The 25,328-nt window shown below is 34.9% G+C and overlaps 2 protein-coding genes across 2 annotated transcripts in view; one reads left to right on the top strand and one right to left on the bottom strand.

Annotated features, from left to right (window-relative positions):
• Positions 1-618: 618 nt before the first annotated feature.
• Positions 619-2,826, top strand: LOC105281700 (protein farnesyltransferase/geranylgeranyltransferase type-1 subunit alpha). The gene is made up of 5 exons (XM_011343121.3): positions 619-1,007; positions 1,228-1,591; positions 1,698-1,898; positions 2,004-2,187; positions 2,276-2,826. Exons 1-5 carry the CDS (start codon positions 851-853, stop codon positions 2,378-2,380), a joined length of 1,011 nt encoding a protein of 336 aa, XP_011341423.1. The 5' UTR covers positions 619-850; the 3' UTR covers positions 2,381-2,826.
• A 960-nt stretch (positions 2,827-3,786) lies between these two features.
• The window catches only part of LOC105281703 (Kv channel-interacting protein 4), a 55,864-nt gene continuing 34,322 nt past the window's right edge, over positions 3,787-25,328 (bottom strand). The window contains exons 5-6 of the mRNA XM_011343122.2: positions 17,672-17,884; positions 3,787-9,784 (exon numbers count right to left, since the gene is read on the bottom strand). Of these exons, the coding sequence (XP_011341424.1) occupies positions 9,674-9,784; positions 17,672-17,884 (324 nt within the window). The 3' untranslated portion in view covers positions 3,787-9,673. The remainder of the gene's footprint in view (positions 9,785-17,671; positions 17,885-25,328) is intronic.

Genomic DNA, 25,328 nt, shown 5'->3' with positions numbered 1-25,328 from the left:
ATTCTGTTATTAAATTAAATCAAGCAATAAGAAATATGAATTTTAGACAGTCATGTATTAATATATATATGTGTGCGCTAATGTAAATATTTATATATTCATGGAGTAAATATTTTGCGGATGAGGCCGGTCCGCAAGTTAAACAAATGAAATACTGAAGCTGCGGTTCAATTGACATTTGAAAAGCTTCAGAACATTTTCTACTCTTCTTCTTTCAAATATAAATAGATATTGGGTTGTAACAATTAAAAGTCCGTTGCGTTATTTAATTATTCAATTGTTTTAATGAAAATGAAAATAACAGCGTCTGGAAAGATTGAATTATGAAGCTACTACAAAAATAGCAAATGTTAGTAGAACAAGACGGCGCACATGTAGGTGAATACATATTTATGCATTAATTGTGTTTTTTAATTTCATTAAAGTAACGCTACTTTGTTACAGCTCAATAAAAGGAAAGAAAATGTATTAAAATATTTTTTCGTAATTTATTTTCATGAGTTTGGCAGTCACTCCAGCTGGATTTGATTGGTGGCATCTAGTCACCAGATTATCCGCGCAGACCATTCGCGACGCATGACATTTTTAGGTCCTGAGTCAGCTTACTGATTACACGCTACACCATGGTTATGTAGAGGGCTCGCTCGGAGTGCGGTGGAATGGTGAGCGGTGTTGCCTCGTAATGCCTGTAAATAGCGTAGAAAACAAGTGGATCTCTCTTCAATGAGAATCAAATAGAACGTATAGAATCGACAGGATTGCGAATTGCGAGCAGAGAGGGAAGGAGAGAGAAGAGCTGAAATTGATTAGGGAAAAAAATAAGTCGTAGAATTCTGTATTAAAGTACAACATGTCTGACAGTTCGGACGACGACACGAATTACGCCGACGTTCAGGAAAAAAGACCGTGGGTCTTGTACCAAGACCGCGATGATTGGAGAGATGTAACTCCTTTACCTCAGGATGATGGTCCTAATCCTATCGTAGCAATAGCATACTCCGTAAAGTGTAAGTGATCGAACGTTGGCACACTCAGAGCTGCACTGCATTTTATCGCATCCTTTTTTATGATTAAACCTGTTATTTTGCAACAGTTTGTTCCAACAAATTGTCGTTTCCTTATTCTATCCTATTATTATTATTATTATTCCTTATTCCGCCGTATTTTTTCAGCTTGATCATCTGCGAATTATATTCTAATCTCTCATATTGACGTTGATTTTTTCAGTCAAGGATGCCTATGATTACTTCCGTGCCATTCTGAAGATGGGTGAAAAGTCGGATCGCGCACTGGCCCTAACCGCTGATTGTACGTGGCTCAATCCAGCCAACTACACCGTATGGCAATACAGAAGAGAGATACTTGAAACTCGTAAAGAACAGAAAAGTAAATTGCTTGAGGAGCTGGAGTACACTGAGCGGATGATAAAGTATAACTCGAAGAATTATCAGGTCTGGCATCACAGGAAAGTCATCGTCGAGTGGTTGAACGATCCTGGTGATGAGTTGGCATTTGTGGAGACCGTTTTGTGTAAGGATGCCAAGAATTACCACGCCTGGCAACACCGTCAGTGGTGCATACAAACTTTCAAGTTAGTATAGCTTTACTACGAATTATTATTATAGTATAATATAATTTTTTTGATGATTTTGATAATTGATATGCATATTAAAAGCTTTTTGTTATTATGAATGCAGCCTGTATGATAAAGAATTGGAATACGTGGAGCGGTTGTTAAACAAAGATGTCCGTAACAATTCTGCTTGGAATCAGCGTTATTTTGTAATAAGTAATACGACTAAGTTTGAGCAAGATGTGATAGATAGAGAAATTGACTTTGCGCTGGAAAAGATAGAACTAGTAAAGGGAAACGAGAGCGCTTGGAATTACTTGAGAGGGTAATTATATTTAATATATAATATGAAAAGTTAAGTGCTTACATAAATATCATACTTTCTCTTTTTAAATAAAACAAAATTTAATTAAAAAAAATTTATTATCAGGATACTGTTACAAGATAGCAAAGGATTAGGTCACAATGAGAAAGTAAGACAAAAATGCGAAGAAATGTATAAAAACGGATGCCGCACTAATCATTTGTTGGCCTGTATGATCGACATTTGTCAAGAAAGATATCCGTCTAACGAAACCCCAACCTCCTTGTTTCACATCAATTTTGCATCTCAGGTAAGGGAGTTATTCGATTTATTTTCATCCGTTTTATTATTTAATTATCTGGATAATCTATAACGTTTCAGTTATATTTATGTTTCAGCTGTGCAAAGATTTAGCGACAAAACACGATACCATAAGGTGGCGATACTGGGATTATGTAGGCAGTCAGCTTGCGGCGAAACTGAAAACTGAAAATCCGAATTGAGGATTAAAACAATCTTATGATGCGAATTATTCAAAGAATTTTAGACAATGTTTTTACTTGTCAATCACTATCATGGTTGATGTATTTTGGCCTCTTGTCTATAAATACATGTTACAATAATAGGAAGAACAATTTTTACGGTTGATTTTACGGTTATTATATACGGTTGATTATAAAACAGAAGATATAGTATTTTTGATGATTCTAAAGCAGAATTTGTAATTTAATTTCTCATATATATCGGGGATGGTGTCCAGGAAACTTTCAGTCACTGAACTGTTGAAGGTACATTGAAAATTTGCATATATAAAATGCTTTAATCCACGGTCTGTCATTGTTTTGTCAACCACAAGATGCATCGTTCTGCGTCATTTAAAAATAAAAAAATAAAATGTTGATTTAAAAAATGTTTTATACAGGCTGTCCGGTAATAAATCACTCTGTGATAAATAATGCTTACGGACGTCGTTGCGTTATCCTCTGACGTCACTTGGCTACTTGGAATTCGGTTTCAATTATTGATTTTTTATGAATAGTGAACTCAGCTGGCATCGTGCAAATGCATTGTCAAGACAAATGCGGAAAGCGGGCGTGACAGGTAAAGGGTGGTCATACGTGTGCAGATTGCACGTCACGGATATGAACAGAAATAATGAGAGATTTATGCATTGCACTTTTGTGATAAAAATTGTATGTTTACAAAATTTTAACAAATAGTTGCATTGAAGATAAACTTTTAAATATATTCCTAGCATATCCATATTGTATAATTATTTCTTTCGTATTCTTTTTTTTTAACTTCCTGTTTAATGAACATGATGTGAATGAATATTTTATTTTAATTTTTTAATTTCTAAAAGAAAACGTCCACTCTTTCGTGCAACTTTTTATCATTATGTTCGTTATATTCGACAAATATGCAATTTTTTCATATTTTGTAAAAGAAGTTTTGAAATATATTTTTAAATAAGAATATTCACGCAACGAATAAAATTAAAATTTTCAATGAAGAAGGTTCGAAGATGCATATTTTACAAACAATATACATATATGTGAAATATGTAAAACAAACAACATACACATTCGTTATCTATTTATTTATAAAATAGTTACATATTTCCAGTATAGTACAATAAATAATAATTTGGAATAAATAAAGGTGATATAGAACGTAAGATTCTTGAACGACAATGTATAAACATTTAGTATACATCAAATATTTTCAAAATGAGCCTTTTCGATAATGTGAAGAATTCATAGATCATTTCTTCGAGACAGTGGCGAAATATTCGAAATAAGAATTTTTTAAATTTTCGTTGCAAAAGAGCGACGGCAGTGGCTGCATTGCTGCAAATTAAATATGTCACGTTTATGTTTTTCTTCGAAATTTGTACGCTAAAGAAGTCCATGTTAAATCAAATCGTATATTTTACTTAACAAGCATTTTGTAATACAATACATAACAAATGGGAGATTCATGTTGACAATCGAAATTCAACGAAACAGTAATAATGTGCAATGCCAATTATACATATATGAGGATGGAAAACGGTCAAACGACAAAATGCAAATCATACGCAATGAAGAGGACTCTCGAGTCTCAACATGTAGTTGCTTGGAAAGGACATAACGTCGTATCTAGCTATCCTAACATTTAACAATCAACATCCAAACGATTACTCCTTTACGTGCTCTTCCTCGAGTGGAAACATATCATCTTTGTTAACAGAACACATTAAATTACTGGCTCTCTATGCAGCTTCCTGCTATCGCGGGATGTCGTTGATCGCGACCTCGAAAATCTCGATATATCGCTACCAAAGAGGATTGCTTCCACTTGGGCGTCAGCGAGTCATTAAAGCTATAAGATACGTGATTTTACCACAAGTATATACACATACTTCATTTACACTGAAAATATATGAATATTCTTTACCCCCGCTCCCTGCTGTGTATTTTCTCTTTTTAATCTCTGTTTAAAATCCTCCATATTTTAACATCATATATAATAATTTCTGTTCAACTTTGTTGTGTTTAATACAGGACACCTGAGAAACTGCGTGACACATTTTTGCAGCGCATTACCATGGCATCATACAGTTCGTTATATAATATATTGAATAGCAATAGGAATGGCTTCGGATAAGCAGAGATGCTCTCAGACAGTCGATTGATATTTTCTGATTGATTTTTTCAGAATGTTAATTAATAACAAACGATCAACTGTCTTACAAAGCGACTGTGTGGATCCAAAGTTACTCTTTTTTTAAAGTACACTACGTATGTTAATTGTTTCTCTTCCATTACATCAATATGATAGTTTTAGAAAATTTTTGCTCGTTATTGATTTGCATTCCAGACGGCACAAAATCCAAAGAATGTTCATGATGGTATACGTACACGTATACGCACACAGATTAAATTTTAATGAAATGGTTGAAATTCTTTGCCTCATTAATTTTATGCGACTATGCAAATGTGTCCTTTGTCTATAACAACACTTTATAAATAATCACGGTTTTCCGCACACCGTTCCTCAGGCCTCGTGTTTCACAGTTAGGCTATTCTTTTAAGTTCTCGTTTATTTTCCCCATTATGAATATATATAGTCTATGATTGGACCATCTGTCAGCTAGTACGCGTGTAGCCCGACCATAATCTTTTTCTTCATTATCCTATCTAATATAATTCTTCTTAAATATTTCTTTCCTTCCTTCCTCTCTTTCTTTCTCACTTTCTCTTTCTTTCTTGTGAACAACGAATGTTACATTTCTGCTTGCTGCCATTATTTGCATTTTTACATCACTTTCACGGATCAAATTACATTACATTTTCTCTGTCCAGCAGCTATAATGTCTAATAGATACCACCGAACATGTTCTCGGTGAAGACTCAACTATCTACAGAGAAAAGATAGATTTTGATAGATAGATCCTTGAATCTTATTCGAGTACAATGTCTCTACGTTAAGAGGGTCAAGATAGTAGTATTTGCAGCTGTGTGACCTCGCAGCCGAACTAGCTACGCATGAATAGCATCCATGTGGTGGAGTTGATCAAGTAAGATGCCTTATTCTACCATTTTTATTCCTTTCTCTCTTATAGTTTTGTTATAAATCGCATGATATAAATTCAATTAAAGACAATGCTACCGAATATCTGCCCATTGCGTACATATGATAGCCGCGTTAAGTTATATAGAATTTTTTCAATTGCAAAAGACGGTAAAAGATTATTTGATTTCGCATAGATATCGATATTGAGTACATTAATTAATTCAATTTGTTTACTTTCTCTTCCAAATTCTTTTTCAAATACTGTAAAAAATATTGAACCGTTTGTTACAACAAATTGTAACAAACAGACGGGAAAATATTTTAGCGTCTTAATGATCAGGAACATATGCAAAGATTCTCTTCAAGTTTACTTAACTTGATATAGTTTGCAATTTATTGCGAGTTAGAGAAAGCTCATTCGATTAATACGAGTTTAAGTATCGATTTATAGTATATATTCATTTCTAACACATATGTAAATTTTTGCCGAAAGCTAGACAACGAAAAGGGAACATGTACACTGTAACATCTACTCACGGTTACAGATAATGTAAAGTAGCTATCATGCTGCAATAAGAATGAAAGAATCTAAGAGAAAATATAGTAAAACTTCGCGCATTATGCAAAAGAATTGAAATATATAATCCTTCTTCTTAACTACATAAAGAAAACGGCGAAAGCATATGTAATAATTTATCTAAACAGTGTTTGATAGTACATAGTAACAGTTTGCAGCATTCATAGTCAAAAAAATACTTATCGATTTCTACCTGAGTAGTCAAAACCCAATAATCATCTCGTATTCTAGTAACTATAGATAAGAAATGAATCTCATATTTAATTTTAAACAATTATGTTTGACATATGACATATGATAATTGGTTTACTTTCAAGTAGCATGTTTTGAGAAATATCCTGAAAAATAAAGAGAAAAATTACCTTAATATTATGTTTTTCGTTACAAACGATACTACTATTTGTATATCTTTTTTGCCTAGCGCTCTGATCGCGTTATAATGAAATATTTTATTGTCCAATAATGTAAAAACTATCAATATTTAACAAAGCAGTATGATCGTACAGCTTATAGATCAGCATAATTGCAAAATTAGATAGAAGCTAACATTATTTGAAATTATTTACTATATTAATACTGCATATTATTCTCTCTTCTGGTTGATAATTATTACATATACGTAATATATTCTTATATTACTTTAAATCATTGTCAAGAGTAACTCGTTTTCTTATCTATTATCTCGTTTTATCGTTGATGTGAAAAATAATTTGTAACAGTAAAATTTGAAACAGAATCAAACTTTTTGCTGCTTTATAACAAATCTTGATCGAACTTACGTTACTAAAATTTTACAAAATTTTCTTCAATTAATTCGATGTTTGCGAAAGAAAGTAGCATGCAGTCTGACGTTCCGGAACGATACTAGAGATTAAACGATTTTGTCGTACTTTAGCGGAAACGGCTTCACACGTTCAGTGGCAATGAAGAAGAAGAAGTAGCAAGAATATTGAGAAAAATCAATTGCAAGTTTTCAGCAGAGGAAAGTGTAAGCGTATAACACATATGCGGGTATAGTTAAGGTAGGGTGGATTAAGCACAGTAGGAGGACGTTACAAAATAAGAAACATTACAGCTTCCCGTTTCCTCATTAATTACTATCCTGTGCGTGCTCTCTTTTTATACACCCCCCCCCTCCCCCGCGCGAACTTAGTAATACTTCGGTTATCGTCAGTCTAGTCTCGCGATTTAAAATATAATGAGATTATTCTAAAACTAATTGGCGGCGCATAAAAAAGCTCACAACGTATTAGACCTAGCTTATTTCTGATTTGACCATGGTGGGGTAAAAAAGTACCTTGTTTTTTTTCTCACCCCTTCTCTAAAACTAACGTCCGATCGAGTTTAAAAGTATCTAGAGGACACAGTTTACCCCGTTTTTGTCTTTTTACACACTTACTTACGTAACTTCAAAGACATGCGGTAGTGATCGAGTTGATATGAGACAACATTCGATGTTTATCTCAATTTACACGTAAGTCTTATGCTCTATAGGTATAGGCGCTGCTAAAAATCGAAGAAATCCTTACGCCTGTAATCGCGCGCAACTTATCTCTTCGTTTCTTTGCTGGCTTTTTATTTCGTGTCCATTCCTGCGTGCCAACACGAACACGTTCGACGTATTGATGTGCCGCGTGAGCTGGAGTTGTGTCAATTTTGCCATTGCAGAAGAAATTAACCGTATCCTACCACGCTCTATCAAGTCGGAAGTATATTCAAATATCGGTTCGCGATTCGCTATGTATCTCAAGTATTTTACAAAAAACGTACACGTAACGAAAGGATACTTGAAATTCGTAAATTCCTAAATAAATGAATCTCATTTGTCGCCTTCTCCCCGATGAAACATTTCCGATCGGACTCCCCCAGTCTCGATGTAACGGAGATTTTCATCCCGTTCTTCATCCCTTGTTTGCTCCTCCTTATTTATAGTTAACCAGAAGTAGGCAGTGATGGAAAATGATTAAATATATATTTCGCTCAAGTAAATCTTCTTCACCCATCGCGGAAGCTTTGGTCCAGTCTCCACGACTCGTTGGATAATTATAATAAAATGTACACTTCGCGTATATTTGGTAACGGATCACTCGAATGCCAGATCGATAGAGAAAGTCTCCCTTCCTTCTGTCCAAATATTCCTTTCTCATCTATTAACGTCAGTTGATCCAACTCGGTTCTCTCTCTTTCTCTCTCTCTTTAGCAGCACGCAGTCTTTACAATCTAGAATCTTACAACGATAATATGCTTACCTGTCACAAAAATAAATATTTTGATATCGCTTACCATCTACATGCTCTCTTACGCACTAGAAACAACAAATCCCGCTTGACATGTCCAGCTGTACGACGGGATTCACGATAAACTTTGTATCTTTCATTCGTGAGTCGACACTCGTTCTCGCATTTAACTTTATTCTTTGTCTTGTAATTCAGTATGCACGCGAACTCGCATGATATTATTATAAATTATAGGAGCAACAAGTGTAATAAACGTATATTGGACTAATCATGTGCTTTTGTCAACTTATAACATGTAAAGTGTAGAACATAGCGTTTAACTAATTAACAAAGAGCAACATGTATCCTTCAGTTAAGGTATATAAAAAAAACATGTATGAGCAACGTAGTATTAACAGTACGGAAAGTTTAATTCCCGAATGTACAAATATTTACGCAATTTAACGTGTCATCGTTATACAAAATATTTTTGTGTAGCTTGTCTATATAATTTATGAAGAACAGAACATGTGAAAATATTAATGATAACATCTCTGAATTGAGATTATTTTTAATTATAAAAAAATTATGTAATTAAATTAAGTAAGTAAAAACGATACGAATAATGTCGTGCATAAATCTTAACAATACATCTCCAGATCCTTCATATTTTACGATTTATGAGAATACAATGTTCACTTCGATATAAAGATCCGTTTCTAACTCTCATTTATTCGCTAACCATTTCGCGTACTGACTAATACTAAAACCTTACGAAATCATTACCGCTTTACCGACACTTGACAGGTCTTGGGATTGCCCGTTGCATATATTCTCTTTGTAAAAGATATTATGCGATTTGCATATTACTTCTTCCCATTTCTTAAACAAGTTCTAAGCAAAATACCAAAATTATTTCACTGTTGTTGTTATACAACTTGCTCATTGCTTCGTCTCTCGAATCTCTCTGCTACTCCATTTATTTTCTTACATTTATATATTTGCGGATTCTGACGTGTAATCGTACAAATAATCTTATCCGTCAGGCAGCATGCTGATTAAATACTCGCGTAGCTTCCACTCCTATCACAAAGCAGTCACTTTTGTTGCTTCCCTTTATATCCAGTATCGCAAATCTCAAAAGGTGAAACATTCCACTTATTTATATTCTCTTCTTCTTTTTTTCGAGAGCAACTCTTTCCTTGCAAATCTAGAAATTCCACTGAGTGCATTTTGTTGAGCTGGTACACGGAAAGTGACGCAATATCGTCTCTCAAAACAATCGATTTTGAAAAATCGCATATCAGTCGCTCCAAGACGACGGGACACACCTTGAGGAATTGCTTTCCTCTGGTCCAGGGAGATAAGGTACAACATTGAGCGATTTACTTCCTAATCGAGTGATCCCTTCAGGTCCATGGTGTGTATCGCGGACGCTGTGAGTGTCAGAAGGCAGTGTCCAGAGCTGCCATGCTGGTCGAGATGTCCGGATCTGCCCGACAAGCCTCCAAAAACTCGGACAGCGTTACCACGCCGTCTCTGTTGCCGTCCATTTTCTGAAACAAGTAAAGCCCATTTATCTACAAGGTTGCTCGTTATATTCTATTTCTACTGAATATTCAGCGATCATAATAACAATTTTATTCTCGAGTATTGTTAAGAATTCATAACTGTTTAATTACAAGTACTAAATATTTTTATTTATTGCACGTATTAAGAGACTCTAGAGAAATGATCAATATATCCAACGATTTAATTAACTAATATTAAAATAGTATTATAAAATTTTTAATGATTAAATTTTCAATTAATACATATAGAAAATCATATATCAACAATATAAAAACACTCTAATTTTTATACAAAACTTAAATGACTAATCCATTGCTAATATCTTTTTATTACACGTTACGACAAGTTACAATGTATTTATGAGGATGATAATATAAAATCTCATTGTGCTGATGTGCAATTATAAACTACTTTAATATTCAACTAATACCGTGTAATTATAATGAAGCGTCCAGAAGTTGGTATTATGTAAAATATTAAAATGGTATTAAACTTTCTGTGGGAACATGTATACCAAAATCCGCTGTCCGCATTCGCGCGCAAATCTCTCTTTATTCCGCGTCAGGATTGCTCGCGGATATATCACGGAACCTGATATATCACGTAACTCAAACTTGATTGAATGAACAACCGTGGATGAATGAAATTACTATGAAGCTTAAATTCACGGGAAAAAGCGCCATGTTGACCTAGATTAGAAGACCACCGCTGACGTACATGCTAAGACGGTAATGCTACGGGGATAGGGGAAGCACGTAGACACCCTCTCACACTTCCGCGTTTCTGCGTGGTACACGTCGATGTACACGTACGCGTTACTTAAAGTAGAACTGATCAAAAACCATGGGTTGGCTACAGGAAATCTATTTCCCTTACGCCAACATGAATCTCAATCTATGTTATCCATTCTAATATATTCTGGCTTCTTCTTGGGGTGTATTGGATCAATGAAAACATTCGGTTCGACTTCTGCCTCAAATTTTACTTTACTGCATTCAGTAGAAAGAAATTATTCTTTAATCAAGTAATCACCATCGTTGTCTATGATTAGACATTATTGTCAGCTATTGAAAATTGAACCGAACTTTTTGACTGACCCAATATAACTAGTGCACAACTGATCAGTTTGGCATTATCTAATTCGATCGTATGAAGATTAATAATTGGAAATTCAAAATTTGTCGGAAACAGTCCCGTCATATTTAGTTTACCGTTAACACAATTGGTCGTAGTTAAGGGGGGAGGGTCAAGTAAACGGTCATTTTTTTTATTGCTTAGAAAATGCATGTAACATCTGGAGAATGTGTTCCCAAAGTCGCGAGTCGAAATTCGAAGTCTAAGTGTCCCTACGGAGTCATTAAAGTGACGTGTTCTGAACGACGCCGAGCGCAGGTATACGACCGCGCGCGTGAACGATTTACCTTTCGGTCCCTTGGCCAAATAGACTTGCTGTTTTTGCTATTTTGAAACTAAATGGCACTACTGACGAGGGAAAGCAATAATTTGTGCTCGTGCAACGGCTGTTTTCGAAAAATCTAAACTGCGGCTCGAAAATTATACAAATTGCTACTTATTTGGCCGGAGGCATGTTCAACGATGGCTATACATTCACTTTAGAAGTTATGAATAATATGCAACTGCAAATCGGTCCGCATTGCAAACAATTCGCTGACGAGTACGACAAACACCGCGTGGACAGGCAGGACCGCCGCACCCAAAGCACATCAAAAGAGGCCAGAACAGCTCGAAAACAGGAACTAGTGGCTAAAATGGATGAGTTTGCAGAGGAGAAAGGCTTATTATACGGCCCTGGCATCGCAGACTAAGCTTACATTAGCCGTAAATCCCCTTAACACAACTTTTCTCTATCGAAAACTTTAACGCGTTTTTCTCAAAACGTAAAATTTCGCGCGCCGTACACTGTAGCACCTACAATTTTTAACCGATCGTAACGAGCTTTGGCACATATATTCTTTAACTTATTGGCCTTTGCATGAACCTAAAGGTTCATTAAAAAATTAATAATAAACATTGTTTTTTGCCATTTATTTATAAAGAAAAAAGTACTTTTTTTTCAAAATGGTCCTGAATTTTTAATTTTCGATGTTTTTTGTTAAATTTAGGTTCATGCAAAGCATATGAACACATTTTAACAAAAAAACTTTAGTTTTTTGCTTTCAGTTAATTAGAGCGACCTGAGCGGTGCACGGCGCAAATCCGAGGAGCCGACTTCAAGCAGCTGCTGCGCCGCCATTTTGAACTTTTTCGACATAAAAAAATTTTATAATATACCTTAAATCATGAATATTATGATGTACTTTGTTCCGATTTAATAACTCTTTCCATCTGTTTAAAAAAAATTCGGGAAAAAACTGCCGTTTACTTGACCCTCCCCCCTTAATTGTACGAATAAATATGTAATTTCATCAGGATATATCGCGGCCTCCGCTCATCTATTCAAAATCTACAAATCAACAAAAAGTGCAATCGCTATCGGGCGTTAATTATTCATGATTCGTGTCGACCTATCGGATCGAGTTAATTTATGGAACAAAAACGATCGAAAGTCGGGACTAGCATTTCACGTGATGTTGCAAGCGTGTACGAGATTTTAGATTGCGTGGTGATAAATAGGCCATCGACAGGTGCGAACTGCAAAATTATTACTGATCTCGCACCGCGAGACATAAAGCTTGTCGGTGTATATAGAGGAGTGGGATCTGTGTCGTGTACCGTTGGATGAGATTAATTGGCATCACGGTTCACTACAAGCTGCGACGCATTATCATAGCCTTGTACGCGCAATTATATCACAGCCAACGATCATTACCAGAAGTGATATATAGAATTCTGAAAGAATTAACAGTGCAATACGTCGTTTTGCACATCACAAGTACTTAAATTAAGTTTAATCGAGAACCTTCATTTTAAAGAAAGATACTGCATTATAATGTCATGTGTACAAGTCACTACAGGTCATTATAGAAATAGAAGTCACTATAGGTCATTATAGAAATAGAATTATATTAATAAAAATAGTTTTCTAAACAAGTTACGAACAGACTACGATTCTCCGTTCGTAAAAGTTTTAAATGTTTCATTATTTATTCGAACTTTTACCCTTTGTAATTAGGCTAACAATTATTTATAATGATAGATTCCGCATTATGAATCGCCACATCGCGTTCTCTTGTTCGCGCGTCACATAATACGAGAATGATTCGATCCTATCATCAAAAATTGACAGGACAGCCTATTTTCGTAGAATGAAAAGTGCTGGCGAAGTGAGCGCGCAGTTTCCAGAAACAATAGGACGGATTTAATCGTGATTTGGAGCAAACGGAGCTCGAATAAGACTTGTTTTTAATTAGTGCTATACGGATACAGGTATTCCACACTCATTACCTCTTCTTTTCTCGTAATTAGTTAGCACCGATTTAATCGAAGCGAAAGCATGCGCGTAAAAAAGAGGTGTAGCGAAAAATGGAGTAATAGTAATTTGCTATTGATATTTTATTATGATATGAGTAAGGAATAATACGTACGGATAAAAATGAAACAATTAAGAATTGATAAGCTTATAAAAAATTGAGGGATTAGGAAATATTTCAATCTGACAATTATATAATTAACTAATTTTATGCATTAATTAATTATTTAATGCTTTTCTTTCTTTCTTTTTCCCTTTTTCTCTTTCTCTATCTTCTCTTTCCTCTATTTATATTTTAATTAAATTAATTGATATTTTTCTTGTGTGTGTATTACTATATGATAAATTATTGTATGAATTATATAAAATAAATAATTTTCTCACATTCTATAATAATCTTTTGTCATTTATAAAGTTGTTTTATTATATTACGCAATAGAGATATGAAAAAGAAAATTTTTTAGAAATTAAATATTCAGAGAAATGCATAAGTAGTCGAGTCATCAGATTCAGACCTTTCATATAATTGCACGCTTAATTTATGCTCGCTAGATTTTAAAAAGTTATACAAGAAGAATATTGATGAGGTGTAGCACAAAACCGTGAAAGGAGCTTTTCTCTCATCGCTTTTCTACAAGCACGCTGAGAATCTTCGTAAGCCATTGTGTCGCGGTTACGAGTTTATAAAGTGTCCACCGGTCCATTTTTCATTCGTGGCTTGTATTCATTGTTTGGGATTAACTTTAATAGTGCTTTATCGTCATACTGAAGAAATGTCGCGAAGTTGGAAGATCAAAAAAGCAGACGTATTGTACATTTTTGTTTGATGTGCCGGAAGTATAATTAATAAACATTAATTATTCGGTACTGCGGAAGACCGCGCAGAAACTTCATTAAAGTTTGCTTCGTGTAAACTGATATTTGTAACGAGAACATTTAAAATTATTGCGTATCTCGTGCGACTTAAAAAGCTGTAATGAATTCTGCAGGAGATATTCTTTGTCTTCTTAATTTCAGATATAAAAGATAACTCGCTTTGATCCATAGGGATAAGCTATTACAGTTACGGGTAATTAAGGAGTAATTAAGGATGCAACGAGTTATATGAGATCTATGTGACGCGACGTTAATTTTAGCGCTCTCATTAGGTCATTACATGACAAGAGCACGGTTCTCAGCATAATTAGAGGAGGCGGCTATGTCACTCGCCGTAATTGCGAAAAGCCATTCGATTAATGCACACTGTATCCTCACTTCGCTTGTTCTTCTGTATTCGCGGCTTGATTGAAGACTGCTTCGTAGGAGTAGTGGATAAGTGCAAGGTAAACAAAATCGAGAGAACAAGCAAGAAGGAAAAGAGATTTCAAGCAAGTAAAAATTGAAATTAAAGTACATGATAGATAAATGTCGATAATAATACGAAGAAGAGAAAAAAGCATTCTTATTGTAACGTCAACATAGTATTTAATGAAGTAAATTTATAAATAATTCATACACATTCGTAAATAAATTGCAAGATTATCGATATTTCAAGATTGGTTACATAAAAATATTACAAATGCAATGTACTTTTTCTGACTCATTTCCCATTTCTGATTTACTTTTGAAACCCGGATTGTGAATCTCCTGAGCAATCTTGCTTGCAAATTCATGTAAACATTGCAAATATAACGTAGCGAAATAAAACTTTTTCCATTTCGCGCATACGTTTCCTTGTTAGTACTTTATTCGCGACGCAATATCTTCTATCGCTATCCCCTGCCTCATTACTGTGCTCTGATTTGCCACATTATACTTCTTGTTGCAAGTGTCTTTTCTTTTCCTTTGACGGAATAAAAATTGCGAAATATGCGCGTCGCTAGCACGAAACAAGAGGATGCTTGAGAGAGGTCTGAACTGTTGAAGGAGCCATTTTATCTTGCATTGCATTCTGCTTCGAGCTCCTCCGTGAAAGTTTCAGATCAATTTGTCCACGTATCCAAACACACTGAAGCTTGCAAAAGGAAACCTGGAACGTCTGAAATGCACATCTAAGTTGCGCGATATCTCATTTCCATGAGAAATCGCAACAAGCAAGTTCACTGCAACTCGAACGAAAATGAATGTACGCGTAATGTACTACGTGTCTGTCTGTGCTGAGAAATTTATTCGCACGTGTGCGTATTAATGGAGCCCGTGTTTGATATTTGCGCATTCATAATCGATTATCGAGTGCGGCGTAACAATGTATTAGCACCGATATTCTCAGCACGTGCGGCAGTGACACGGCAGCAGGGAATTGCTACAGATCATTCGCGTAACAGATGCTATTGATACCATGACGATAAAGTCCAACCGCAAGTAACATCTGCATGTGGAAATTTGGACGGTCTCCAGTTTCGCGGGCGCGTTTCGCTTTACACCGAATGGCGAGGTTGATTGCAAACTGACTAATGAATTACATCGAATCAAAGGACTCTGGCTACAGAATATCGGCGGTTGCTCAGGAATAATATTTAATTGGACAGCGAACGAACCGAGCAGTCTCTATCGCTAGTATACGGAACTCGATAACAATAGATTGATACGCTGATTCAATGGAGCTACAAAATAAAGCGGCAAAGTAATTTTTCGAGCAATATTGAATAGAAAATAATACGTGCGTGCGTGTGCGCACGTGCACGTGTGTGTGTGTGTGTGTGTGTGTGTGTGTGTGTGTGTAAAATGGATGAATCTTGTTTGATGCCTTCTGGAAAATTATATGTGAATATAACAATTCTACATTTTTACGTTATCAATCACATCAATCACAATCAATCACATACGTCAAGAGTATTGGTATCTTTCTTTCATATCTTAAAATAATCTGTTACCAGATGCTTTGCTACTTCAAGGAAAAATATTAATCGATCTTTTTAGAAGCTCGCCACGAAGGTAGAGGATCGTAATTAAAGTCTGAGTGCCGTGTTTATTATATAACGTTCGCCGGAGCGTGGGTCTTGCAAGTTAGATTGAGAAGCCGGAACGTCGTTCCTTGAGAAAAGCCCTCGGGGCCTTTGAGGAATTGAAACCACAGGCAATTAGAATTTAAACTATTCGTGCACATATACGTGAACGTAAGGCGCGCGTATACATAGTGCGGTTCCGAGTTAAAGCTCGTGTTGTCCTAATCCTATCCCCCTCGTACTACCATATACGCCGACCGCAAGACTGACACACGTGTATCAGTGTGCATGTCTCAAAAGCAGCACCCCTAAACAAGACCCTTTCTGGTCGCGTCGCCTTTGCCGTCGAATTTGCGTTTCCTTTCAACATGTACGGGAGCGTAGGAAGTACGTCAGCGGATCGAACCCTGGTTAGACGGAATCGAAGATGAGGATCTAAGGTCGCCTTAACATGTACGGGCCGGTAATAGATTGTGAAACAAGCTTCCGACCTAGAACTCTATGTCTGTCATTGAGAAAATTGAATGCTGATCACACGAAGAGAACATTCATTGATACCATGTGATGTGGAATTGTGAATATGCATTTGCGTATATTGTTTAAAGAAGACTGGCATCACAGGCGACTTATGCAGTCGTTCTATACTGTTTTATTTCTGATGTTATCTCTGTACTTTGAAAGATGAAACGAATGTTCTATATTTTTTAATAATTTATTAATACACATAAATATATCTATTAATACTGATATAATATTTATTGGGAATTTTATAGAGCAGCTATTTTATAGAGACATCTGTTCTTCACAGTTCAATTGTTAATGCGGCCACGTGCACTCCATATCCTAAAAATACTAACTCTTTGAACTGCATTCCTCATAAGATTGACGAAGCGTGCAGCTTCGTGTCGGGTAGGTACGGAAGACACGTCATCTGAGTAAATTGTCTCTGTAAAACGCGGATTGCTCCCTTTTTCGCCTGCGGTGACGGAGATAGGTGAAGAGAACGAGCTCACTGCGGGCATTGTCATCCGTAGCTAACAATGTGACAGCTGCTAAAAAGAAAGGCTCGTTCCTGTCTCGCGGATACATTCTCCGCAGACGCTCGTTTCTTTTCGTTAAAGTGAACGAATTATCGACAGACATCGCACGCTCGGAAGTGCGCAAAACTCATTAATTTAGAATCTTATACTTGATTAAAGCTCTATTTAATTAACATTCTTAATTCAATTATATTTATTGTATGTTCTTCGTTATAAGATAAATTTATAAGTTAAAATTAACTTACAAATTAATTGTTAGTTAAGTAAATCATATTTTTACTCGGAATAGTTGTTTAAAGACTGAAATTAATTGAAAAGATTAAATCAAACTAAACACATACTTAAGACGGCACAACATTGTCATATATCAGTTTTATAATAAAATATTACAAAATAATATTTTATAATAAAAGCCGCGAGTATTTTCAACATTTCTCTGATACGTACGATTTCGAGATCTTCATTTCACTTTCTTACCTGAAACATGCGATCCACCTTCTCACGTACGCCTTCATGATCCAAGTTCGGATCAGCGAATTTGCCCATCAGCTCGTACACGGCAGTCACAATGTCCGTCATCTCCTCCCTCGTGATGCAGCCGTCCCCGTTGATGTCGTAGAGAGAAAATGTCCAACGTAGTTTTTCGTCTATCGAGCCACGAGACAGTATACTCAGCCCCGTAACAAAGTCCTGGAATCATAAAAACCAGCATTGACCAAAGTAACATCAGCGTCACCGTACAACATTTCCCGCCCCACATAGAAGTATATACGTGTACGTTCTATGAAACATGCATGTGTTCGAGTCACGCTATGTGGTAGCTTTGCTTCCTAAACACCGGAAATGTACCCTGCTTGTTTCTAGACCCTCCTCTCGTTTTTCTACCTTCGATTTATCCATTAACCATATACACGTACACATACATGGGAAAGAAGCGGCTACATTATATATTTTCGTGCAAAGAGAATTACAAATGCGTTTAATCGCGTGATAATTGAGCGAATAACGCTGATTGTATATATGTGTGGAGTATATGGAGCGGTAAACTTTAGTGCGCGCTGGCTGAATTCTGGCGCGGGGGATGTCGAACTTAGAATGAAACGTACACACTTGCGAACATGCACCTCGCGAGATTTGTGGCTACGTGGTTTATGCAACTTGCGGCAAAGTTATGTGAGATCAAAAGACGTTACTGTGCCACACATTTATCTCTTCGATCTCTGAGCTGAATTTATTGGTGGATGTTCGAAATTCGATAATCAAACATTAGTGAAAGATAGTTAGAATTAAACGAATGATATTTGTAAAAACTTGATAAATATTATAAATAAATCTATATAATAAATCAGTAATTTTCTTTCCAAAATAGCATACACACACACACATACACACACATACATGTACATATACATTTCTCAAGAGACCACCTTATTATCCTGAGAAGGATAATATAAATGTATGCTTTGTTTTCTAAATTGTGTGCACCATAAAGTTAGATAAAAGCACCAGCTTGATAATCGAGTGCATTTACATTAACGTCACGGCGACGCGTTTATACAGAAAGGACATCGTGATAAAAAAGATTGAGCAACCGCTGTTTCAGAGAAATAGGTCGCGCAAATGCAATTTGGACACGGAAGGGCGTTAAATTTAATCATGCGGTAATTGAGCAAATAATGGTGACAGCGTGTTACGCATCGTCTCATAGGAGATCAATTATGCCAGCAACTAAGTAACAGTGCAGGAATCCTGCTTGGTATTAATATGCACGCGTGTGAGGGTGATACCGCGAATTTGCATTACATGGAATATGAATATCAGAATATGTATTATATATCAGAAACGCATAGCTAAACCCATATAACTGGCGGCGATACGTCCATTTCTGGTGTAACAATTACTATGGAAATTCATATGGAATTTTGAGAACGGTAATAGTAAGCTGGAATGGAGCTGCGGTCCCGTTTTCACATTGTGTCACTTATTGTATTAACTCAGATCTCTCTGCCTGGCATAAAGAGAGAAATGCATCAGCGCCACATTCATGATAACGTTTCAGAGTGGCCTTTGCGAGAAGCGTTTATAAGATGTATTGCAACAGCGAGCACGAGGCTGGTGCTTTTGCTCGTGATTATTCGACGATCAATTCCCCATGTCAAATTTTAATTGCTCGCTCGTCCAAGAAAAATGGATAGAAGTAGTAGAAGAAGGGCGAACTAGAATTATCGAGGGCGAATTACTTTTATCTCCATCTTGCTACGTCCAAAAAAGAAAGCACTTTTTCCGTAAATACAGAATTACCTAATAAAATTTTAATTACTTTCACAATAAGGTTTTATCCTTGGCTACGTTATGCGTTCAACGAAATTCCGTTCGCAGTAAGCTCTCAAGGCTCTTCCGAATGGACGCTTTCAGAGAGCTACTTTGTTAATTGCTCTTAGTAGACTTTGACTTCAATAAAATGAAACATGATGCAATAGTATGAGCACAAGCAAATTAGGCAATATTGATATCAGCAAGTTTAATATTTGCACTTTTTGTACAAGTTTTCGACATACAATAATCGACAATATAAATTATAATAAATTTACGATAAATTGCATTGTGTATAAAAATATACATTTTATCAGCAAGAAAGATTTTAAAGAGAGATAAATATGATGTGTTCATTTTTGTTTCTTCCCTCATTGAGTAAGTTTTAGAAACAAAATAGAATGATAAACTTTGAGAATGAGAGGAATATTGGTTACTAAAATAAAAAATATTATTCTTGAGATTAGAAGACTAGAATAGTTCATTTTGTTGTAGGTTTGGGCGGTTAATAGCGTCTCTGAGATCAAAATGGACGTTCCCTGAAGCTGTTAGTTCAGCAAATTGTATTAAGCGGCTATGAAGAATAAAATAATGTCAACGAGATGAAATGAAACGGAATAAAATGGTTGTAGACGTTAAGTCGTGTTAAGTTAATAGAATATGCAGTTAAGTTAGAATAGAAACAGGAGGTAAAAAATATTTTATGTAGAGCTAAAATAGCGAAAAACGTGTAATTATTTTCCGTAATTATTTTCGTGCATTAATAATACCTCTGACGTATTATAATGTTATAAAATACGCAAGAATATAAAATATGGTAAATAAAAAAATATAAAACGAGTTTTGAGAAAGAAACATTCTACATATTCTAATAAATTGTTATAAATTGTAATAAAAATAATAAAATAATTTAGAGATTATAAAATAACGTTAAAAACGAGATTATTTTGATCATATGTTAAATATAATATGACACAGACCACATTAATATAATTGTATTAAAATATATTACTAATTTATTTAATAACAATGTATATAAAAAATTTAAATTTAAGTAAATAAAATAATCTATACAAATTGATTTGTGAAAACGCTTGTATAATATTAATCAATAATAAATAATTAATGATTGTAATGTAAACATGATGATACTTTACAGAAATATCATTAAGAAAATTTTCACAAGAATTGTTAGCTTATAGTAAGATTGTCGTCCCCAGTAAGTACGCGTGTCTCTAATATGCTTTTTGATGTAAGCAAAAATTGAGCTATGAAATATGAGCTACCGTCTTCGGCTGAAGCGGAAGAGAGACCGCGCGCGGTTTGAGGGGTGCAGAAAATCGCCAAATTCTTATATGGATTCTCCTAGAAGGTCTAAACCCTGGCATATATCATACTTGACGTCACTTAATCTTACTTACAACCGAAATCCACAGCTTCACGCTTCGTATCGTTTTACATGTTTACACACTTACCGTGACTTGTGAAATCTTTCATTTCTTATCGAAAATATTTTTAAAATACCAACTTTAATTCTTGGTTTTTGGACTTATAAATTATTTTACTGTTGTATCTTCTCAGAGATGTTTTGTCTGATGATTTTATAAGTATTACGAATAATATTTTTGCTCAAAGACATGAGTAATTAATATATCGGTTTATATACAGGGTGGGGCAATAACTATTACCACCTTAAATATCTTCTAATTTATAAGGTCCAGAGGAAAATTTATGTAATCAAAATTATACGCTACGAAGGGGGCTAACATATGGCGATAATAATTTTTGTCCTGGTGGAGGCGCTTCGAAAATATCAAGGCCACCTTCATTTTTTTTAATAGGTTCGGTATGTTTTTTTCCATAATTTTATAGAGGAGCTTAAAACAAGTACGGAACTCATGACACAAAATTATTGAACAAAATTAAATGTAAATGAAAACGATAAAAAATACATTTTTATATTAAATGAAATTTACGTTTAAAAGATGTACGAAATGACGCTTTATTAGTATGTTTTGTCGGAATGTTTTGATTTTGACATTCCTCATAAATGAGGATCAACTTGTTCTTCAAACGGATACATCGATGAAAATAAATAGTGACGTAAACTTATTTCAATGAAAACAAAGACCCTTTGAAGGCCATCTTAATAAGTTCACAGGATAAGATAAACATAAAAAATAGTATCGATAGATAAGTCAATCGTGCAAGATGTATTCATTTGAAGAACAAGTCGACATGATGGAGAATGATCTCATTTATGGAGAATGTCAAAAAAATTCAGTGAGAGCACAAAATTTATACGCTGAACGATATCCTAATCGCACTCAGCCTTCGCGTCGAACATTTAAAAATGTGTGTGATAAACTTAGACAAACCGGTAGCTTAAATACACGTAAAAGTGAGCGTGAAAAGCGAAAAACTAATGAAGGGAATGAAATTAGAGTTCTCACAATGGTGGCTCAAAATCCGCACATTAGTTCGCGACAAATTGAACGAGAATCTGGTATTAATCGGAGAAGCGTACTCCGCATCTTGCATCATTAACAAATTCCATCCATATCACCTCAGCCTTCACCAAGCATTACATGGAATGGACTTTGTAAATCGTGTTGAATTTTGCCAATGGGCTCAACAACAGATTTGAATCAATGACTCATTTTTTGATACAGTGTTATTTACTGATGAGGCAACATTTACTAATCACGGGAATGTTAATTTACATAATATGCATTTCTGAGCAGTGGAAAATCCTCATTGGCTGCGGCAGATTGAACACCAGAGACAATGGTCTTTGAATGTATGGTGTGGTATCATAGATAACAAAATTATTGGTCCTTATTTTATCGACGGACATCTAAATGGTAACAGCTACGCCAATTTTCTAGAGCATAACTTGGTTCATTTATTAGAAGACCTGCCTTTAATCATACGACGAACAATGTGGTACCAGCATGATGGATGCCCTGCTCATTTTTTATTAGTTGCGAGAAATAAACTTAATGAAAAATTTGCAAATCGCTGGATTGGACGTGGAGGTCCTGTAGGGTGGCTAGCTCGTTCACCAGACTTAACACCACTGGATTTCTTTTTATGGGGAACCCTAAAAGACATGGTCTACAAAGAAGAACCAACTACGCCTCAAATCATGCGACAACGGATCATTGAAGCCTGTGCGTCAATAGCTCCCGACGTTATTAGAAGAGCAAGCCAATCAGTGATCAGAAGAATCCAGTGTTGTATTGATAGTAATGGCCATCACTTCGAACACCTTTTATAAACATTAATAATAAAATAAGAGATAAAACGTCACGTAATAAAATAACATAGTTTCATTAAAAAAAATGTATTTTTTTATCATTTTCATTTACATTTAATCTTGTTCAATAATTTTGTGTTATGAGTTCCGTACTTGTTTTAAGCTCCTCTATGAAATTATGGAAAAAAAACATACCGAACTCATTAAAAAAAATGAAGGTGACCTTGATATCTTCGAAGCGCCTCCACCAGGACAAAAATTATTATCGCCACATGTTAGCCCCCTTCGTAGCGTATAATTTTGATTACATAAATTTTCCTCTGGACCTTATAAATTAGAAAATATTTAAGGTGGTAATAGTTATTGCCCCACCCTGTATATGGCAACGCAAACGAGTCATATGTTCAATATGAGAGTAAGCATTACAACATCGACGCGGGAAATCAAAGTTCACAAATATATGCTGACTATTTGTAATTGGTTGAACCAGTCCTACCAGCAAACAGTGAAACATCCGAATAAATACCGATTATTGATCTAGGTCACTCTGATTATGTTGAAAGGAAGCAGGATTGTACTCAATTATTCGAGGATTACGAATAATAAGCAAAACGTATTCAAAGAATACAATACTTCAATGATCATTATCAAATTTAATTAATGTTTAATTAATGTTTGTTAAAAGGCATTTATTACCCAGAAAAAATTTGTAATTCCTAAAAATTTACAAGATTTCAATGTTATATCTGTCTTTGTAAGATTCAGTGCATTGCAAAATACATTTAACAAATCTTCATCAGTTCTGATGAAAACCGATATATCTATAAAAAACAAATCGCTATGAAAAATAGTGCAATATTCTGATCATAAAATAATAATAAATAATAAATAGTCAGGTTTTCCAATGCTTATAGTTTATGCTTTGTAATATTTAAAAGTTTTAGGTATTATTACATATATTTGTAGCACTTGAATAATAATCGTTTATATAAAATATTTTTGTCAATATTGCATTGGTTTAAATTATTATTTATTTTAATTAATAATATAAGTATAAATGTCGATTAAACAATTAAACAATTTAAATGATAACACGATTTGTTTCTGCATTGTCACAAAAATATTCGCAGATGTTAATTAAGTTAGAGAAGGTTTTGGTGGATATTGAAATTTGATAACAATTTAATTATGTGTTTAACGAATCTGACATCATGATCTGACGAAGGTAGCGTCGTTAAGGTTTACAATTTCCACGAAGACAAAATTCTATTGTTCAAAGACTAGATAATGAATTACTATTACATAGCCGTATCTCTATAGAATATCGGACGTTAAATTTTACTTGACGGAGATAAACTCTTAATTAGATGATGCTTAACTAGAAGGAGATCTGCTTTACAAGCATTGAAAATCACCACCCACAATATGCTAAGAAATGAAGCCGATTAAAAGAATAAATTCTGCAAAAACATTTATTCCATTAGTGAGGTTTCCTTAATGTTAGAATCAGTTAATTACTTAAAAAAACGGTTTTTAAATTTACAAAAAACTTAGGGAAATAAAATTTCTTGTTTTCGAAGTGTAAATTGACACGGTATGCCATTCGAGTAAACTGCATGTTTTTGATTGTGTCGTAATTTACGAAACCATTTGTAGACTATTCTTCCATTTTCACTCACCGCTCAATTTCCCACTACTGTGTAATTAAATTGATCCACGCACACAGGTGCTGCATCATGTTTCGCATGCTTGTCATGTGATATGGGTTTCTTGGGGATACGGTATAGAGATTTCCGATAGCAGTCTTTATTACCCTATCCCATTTCGCTCGCATAAAATCAGTGCTTTCAGATTATGAACTAGAAAAGTAATCGGTGAATATTATATGTTTTTATTATATCGTTCTTCAATTTTTATATTAATGAATTTAAATGTAATTATGTTCGATAGTTATTCGAGTATCTTTCACGGAATGCAGAAATATTTTCTCGTTACAAAGAAAGTAAAAAAAAAAACAAATAAAGCTCATCACGTTCGCATAATGTGTTTTTCTTCAAGACTTCTTTTGATCTAGAACTTCCGATATTTCCATTTGAAATTACAATTCCATCGCTGGTCATTTATCATGGTACACGGGCTTATTAGCACACGTAAATGATATACATTATGATGGATAAAACGTCATTTACACTCAGTGAGCGACCACGCCGACGATATTGCTTCTTTTACGAAATATGTAAATGCATTCGTAAAACTGAATCGCAATTAGTTTTTTTAATTTCCACGAGGATCAGCTGATTAAAGTGCCGCTATATCCGCGGGGGATGTTGCAACGCCGGGAAATAAGGGGGACAATGGAAAGGTTCGTCGCAGAGTTATATTAAAAAAGAAAAGAGAGCTTTGTGAGAAATAATATCACAGTTAATTAAAAGTTCCGGTGACGCTCGCTCTCCTGCCCGTCCACATGAAACAGATTTAGTCACAACGCACGTATCTTTTTTTTTTATAACGCTAACGGCGCACAATGCTTTTTTCTCACCACGTCGCGCGCAACGTTGTAGT

Source organism: Ooceraea biroi, chromosome 2, assembly GCF_003672135.1.
Source record: "Ooceraea biroi isolate clonal line C1 chromosome 2, Obir_v5.4, whole genome shotgun sequence".
NCBI classification, from domain to species: Eukaryota; Metazoa; Arthropoda; class Insecta; order Hymenoptera; family Formicidae; genus Ooceraea; species Ooceraea biroi.
Note: the sequence above shows the minus strand (reverse complement) of the source record. Positions and strands in the feature narration are given on the sequence as shown.

Bases quoted from the DNA above. Each gene is read 5' to 3' on its own strand.
- LOC105281700 (XM_011343121.3), top strand. From the start codon at position 851: ATGTCTGACAGTTCGGACGACGACACGAATTACGCCGACGTTCAGGAA. The intron at 1,008-1,227 runs GTAAGTGATCGA...TGATTTTTTCAG, and splicing joins AATAGCATACTCCGTAAAGT to TCAAGGATGCCTATGATTAC. The intron at 1,899-2,003 runs GTAATTATATTT...ATTTATTATCAG, and splicing joins GCTTGGAATTACTTGAGAGG to GATACTGTTACAAGATAGCA.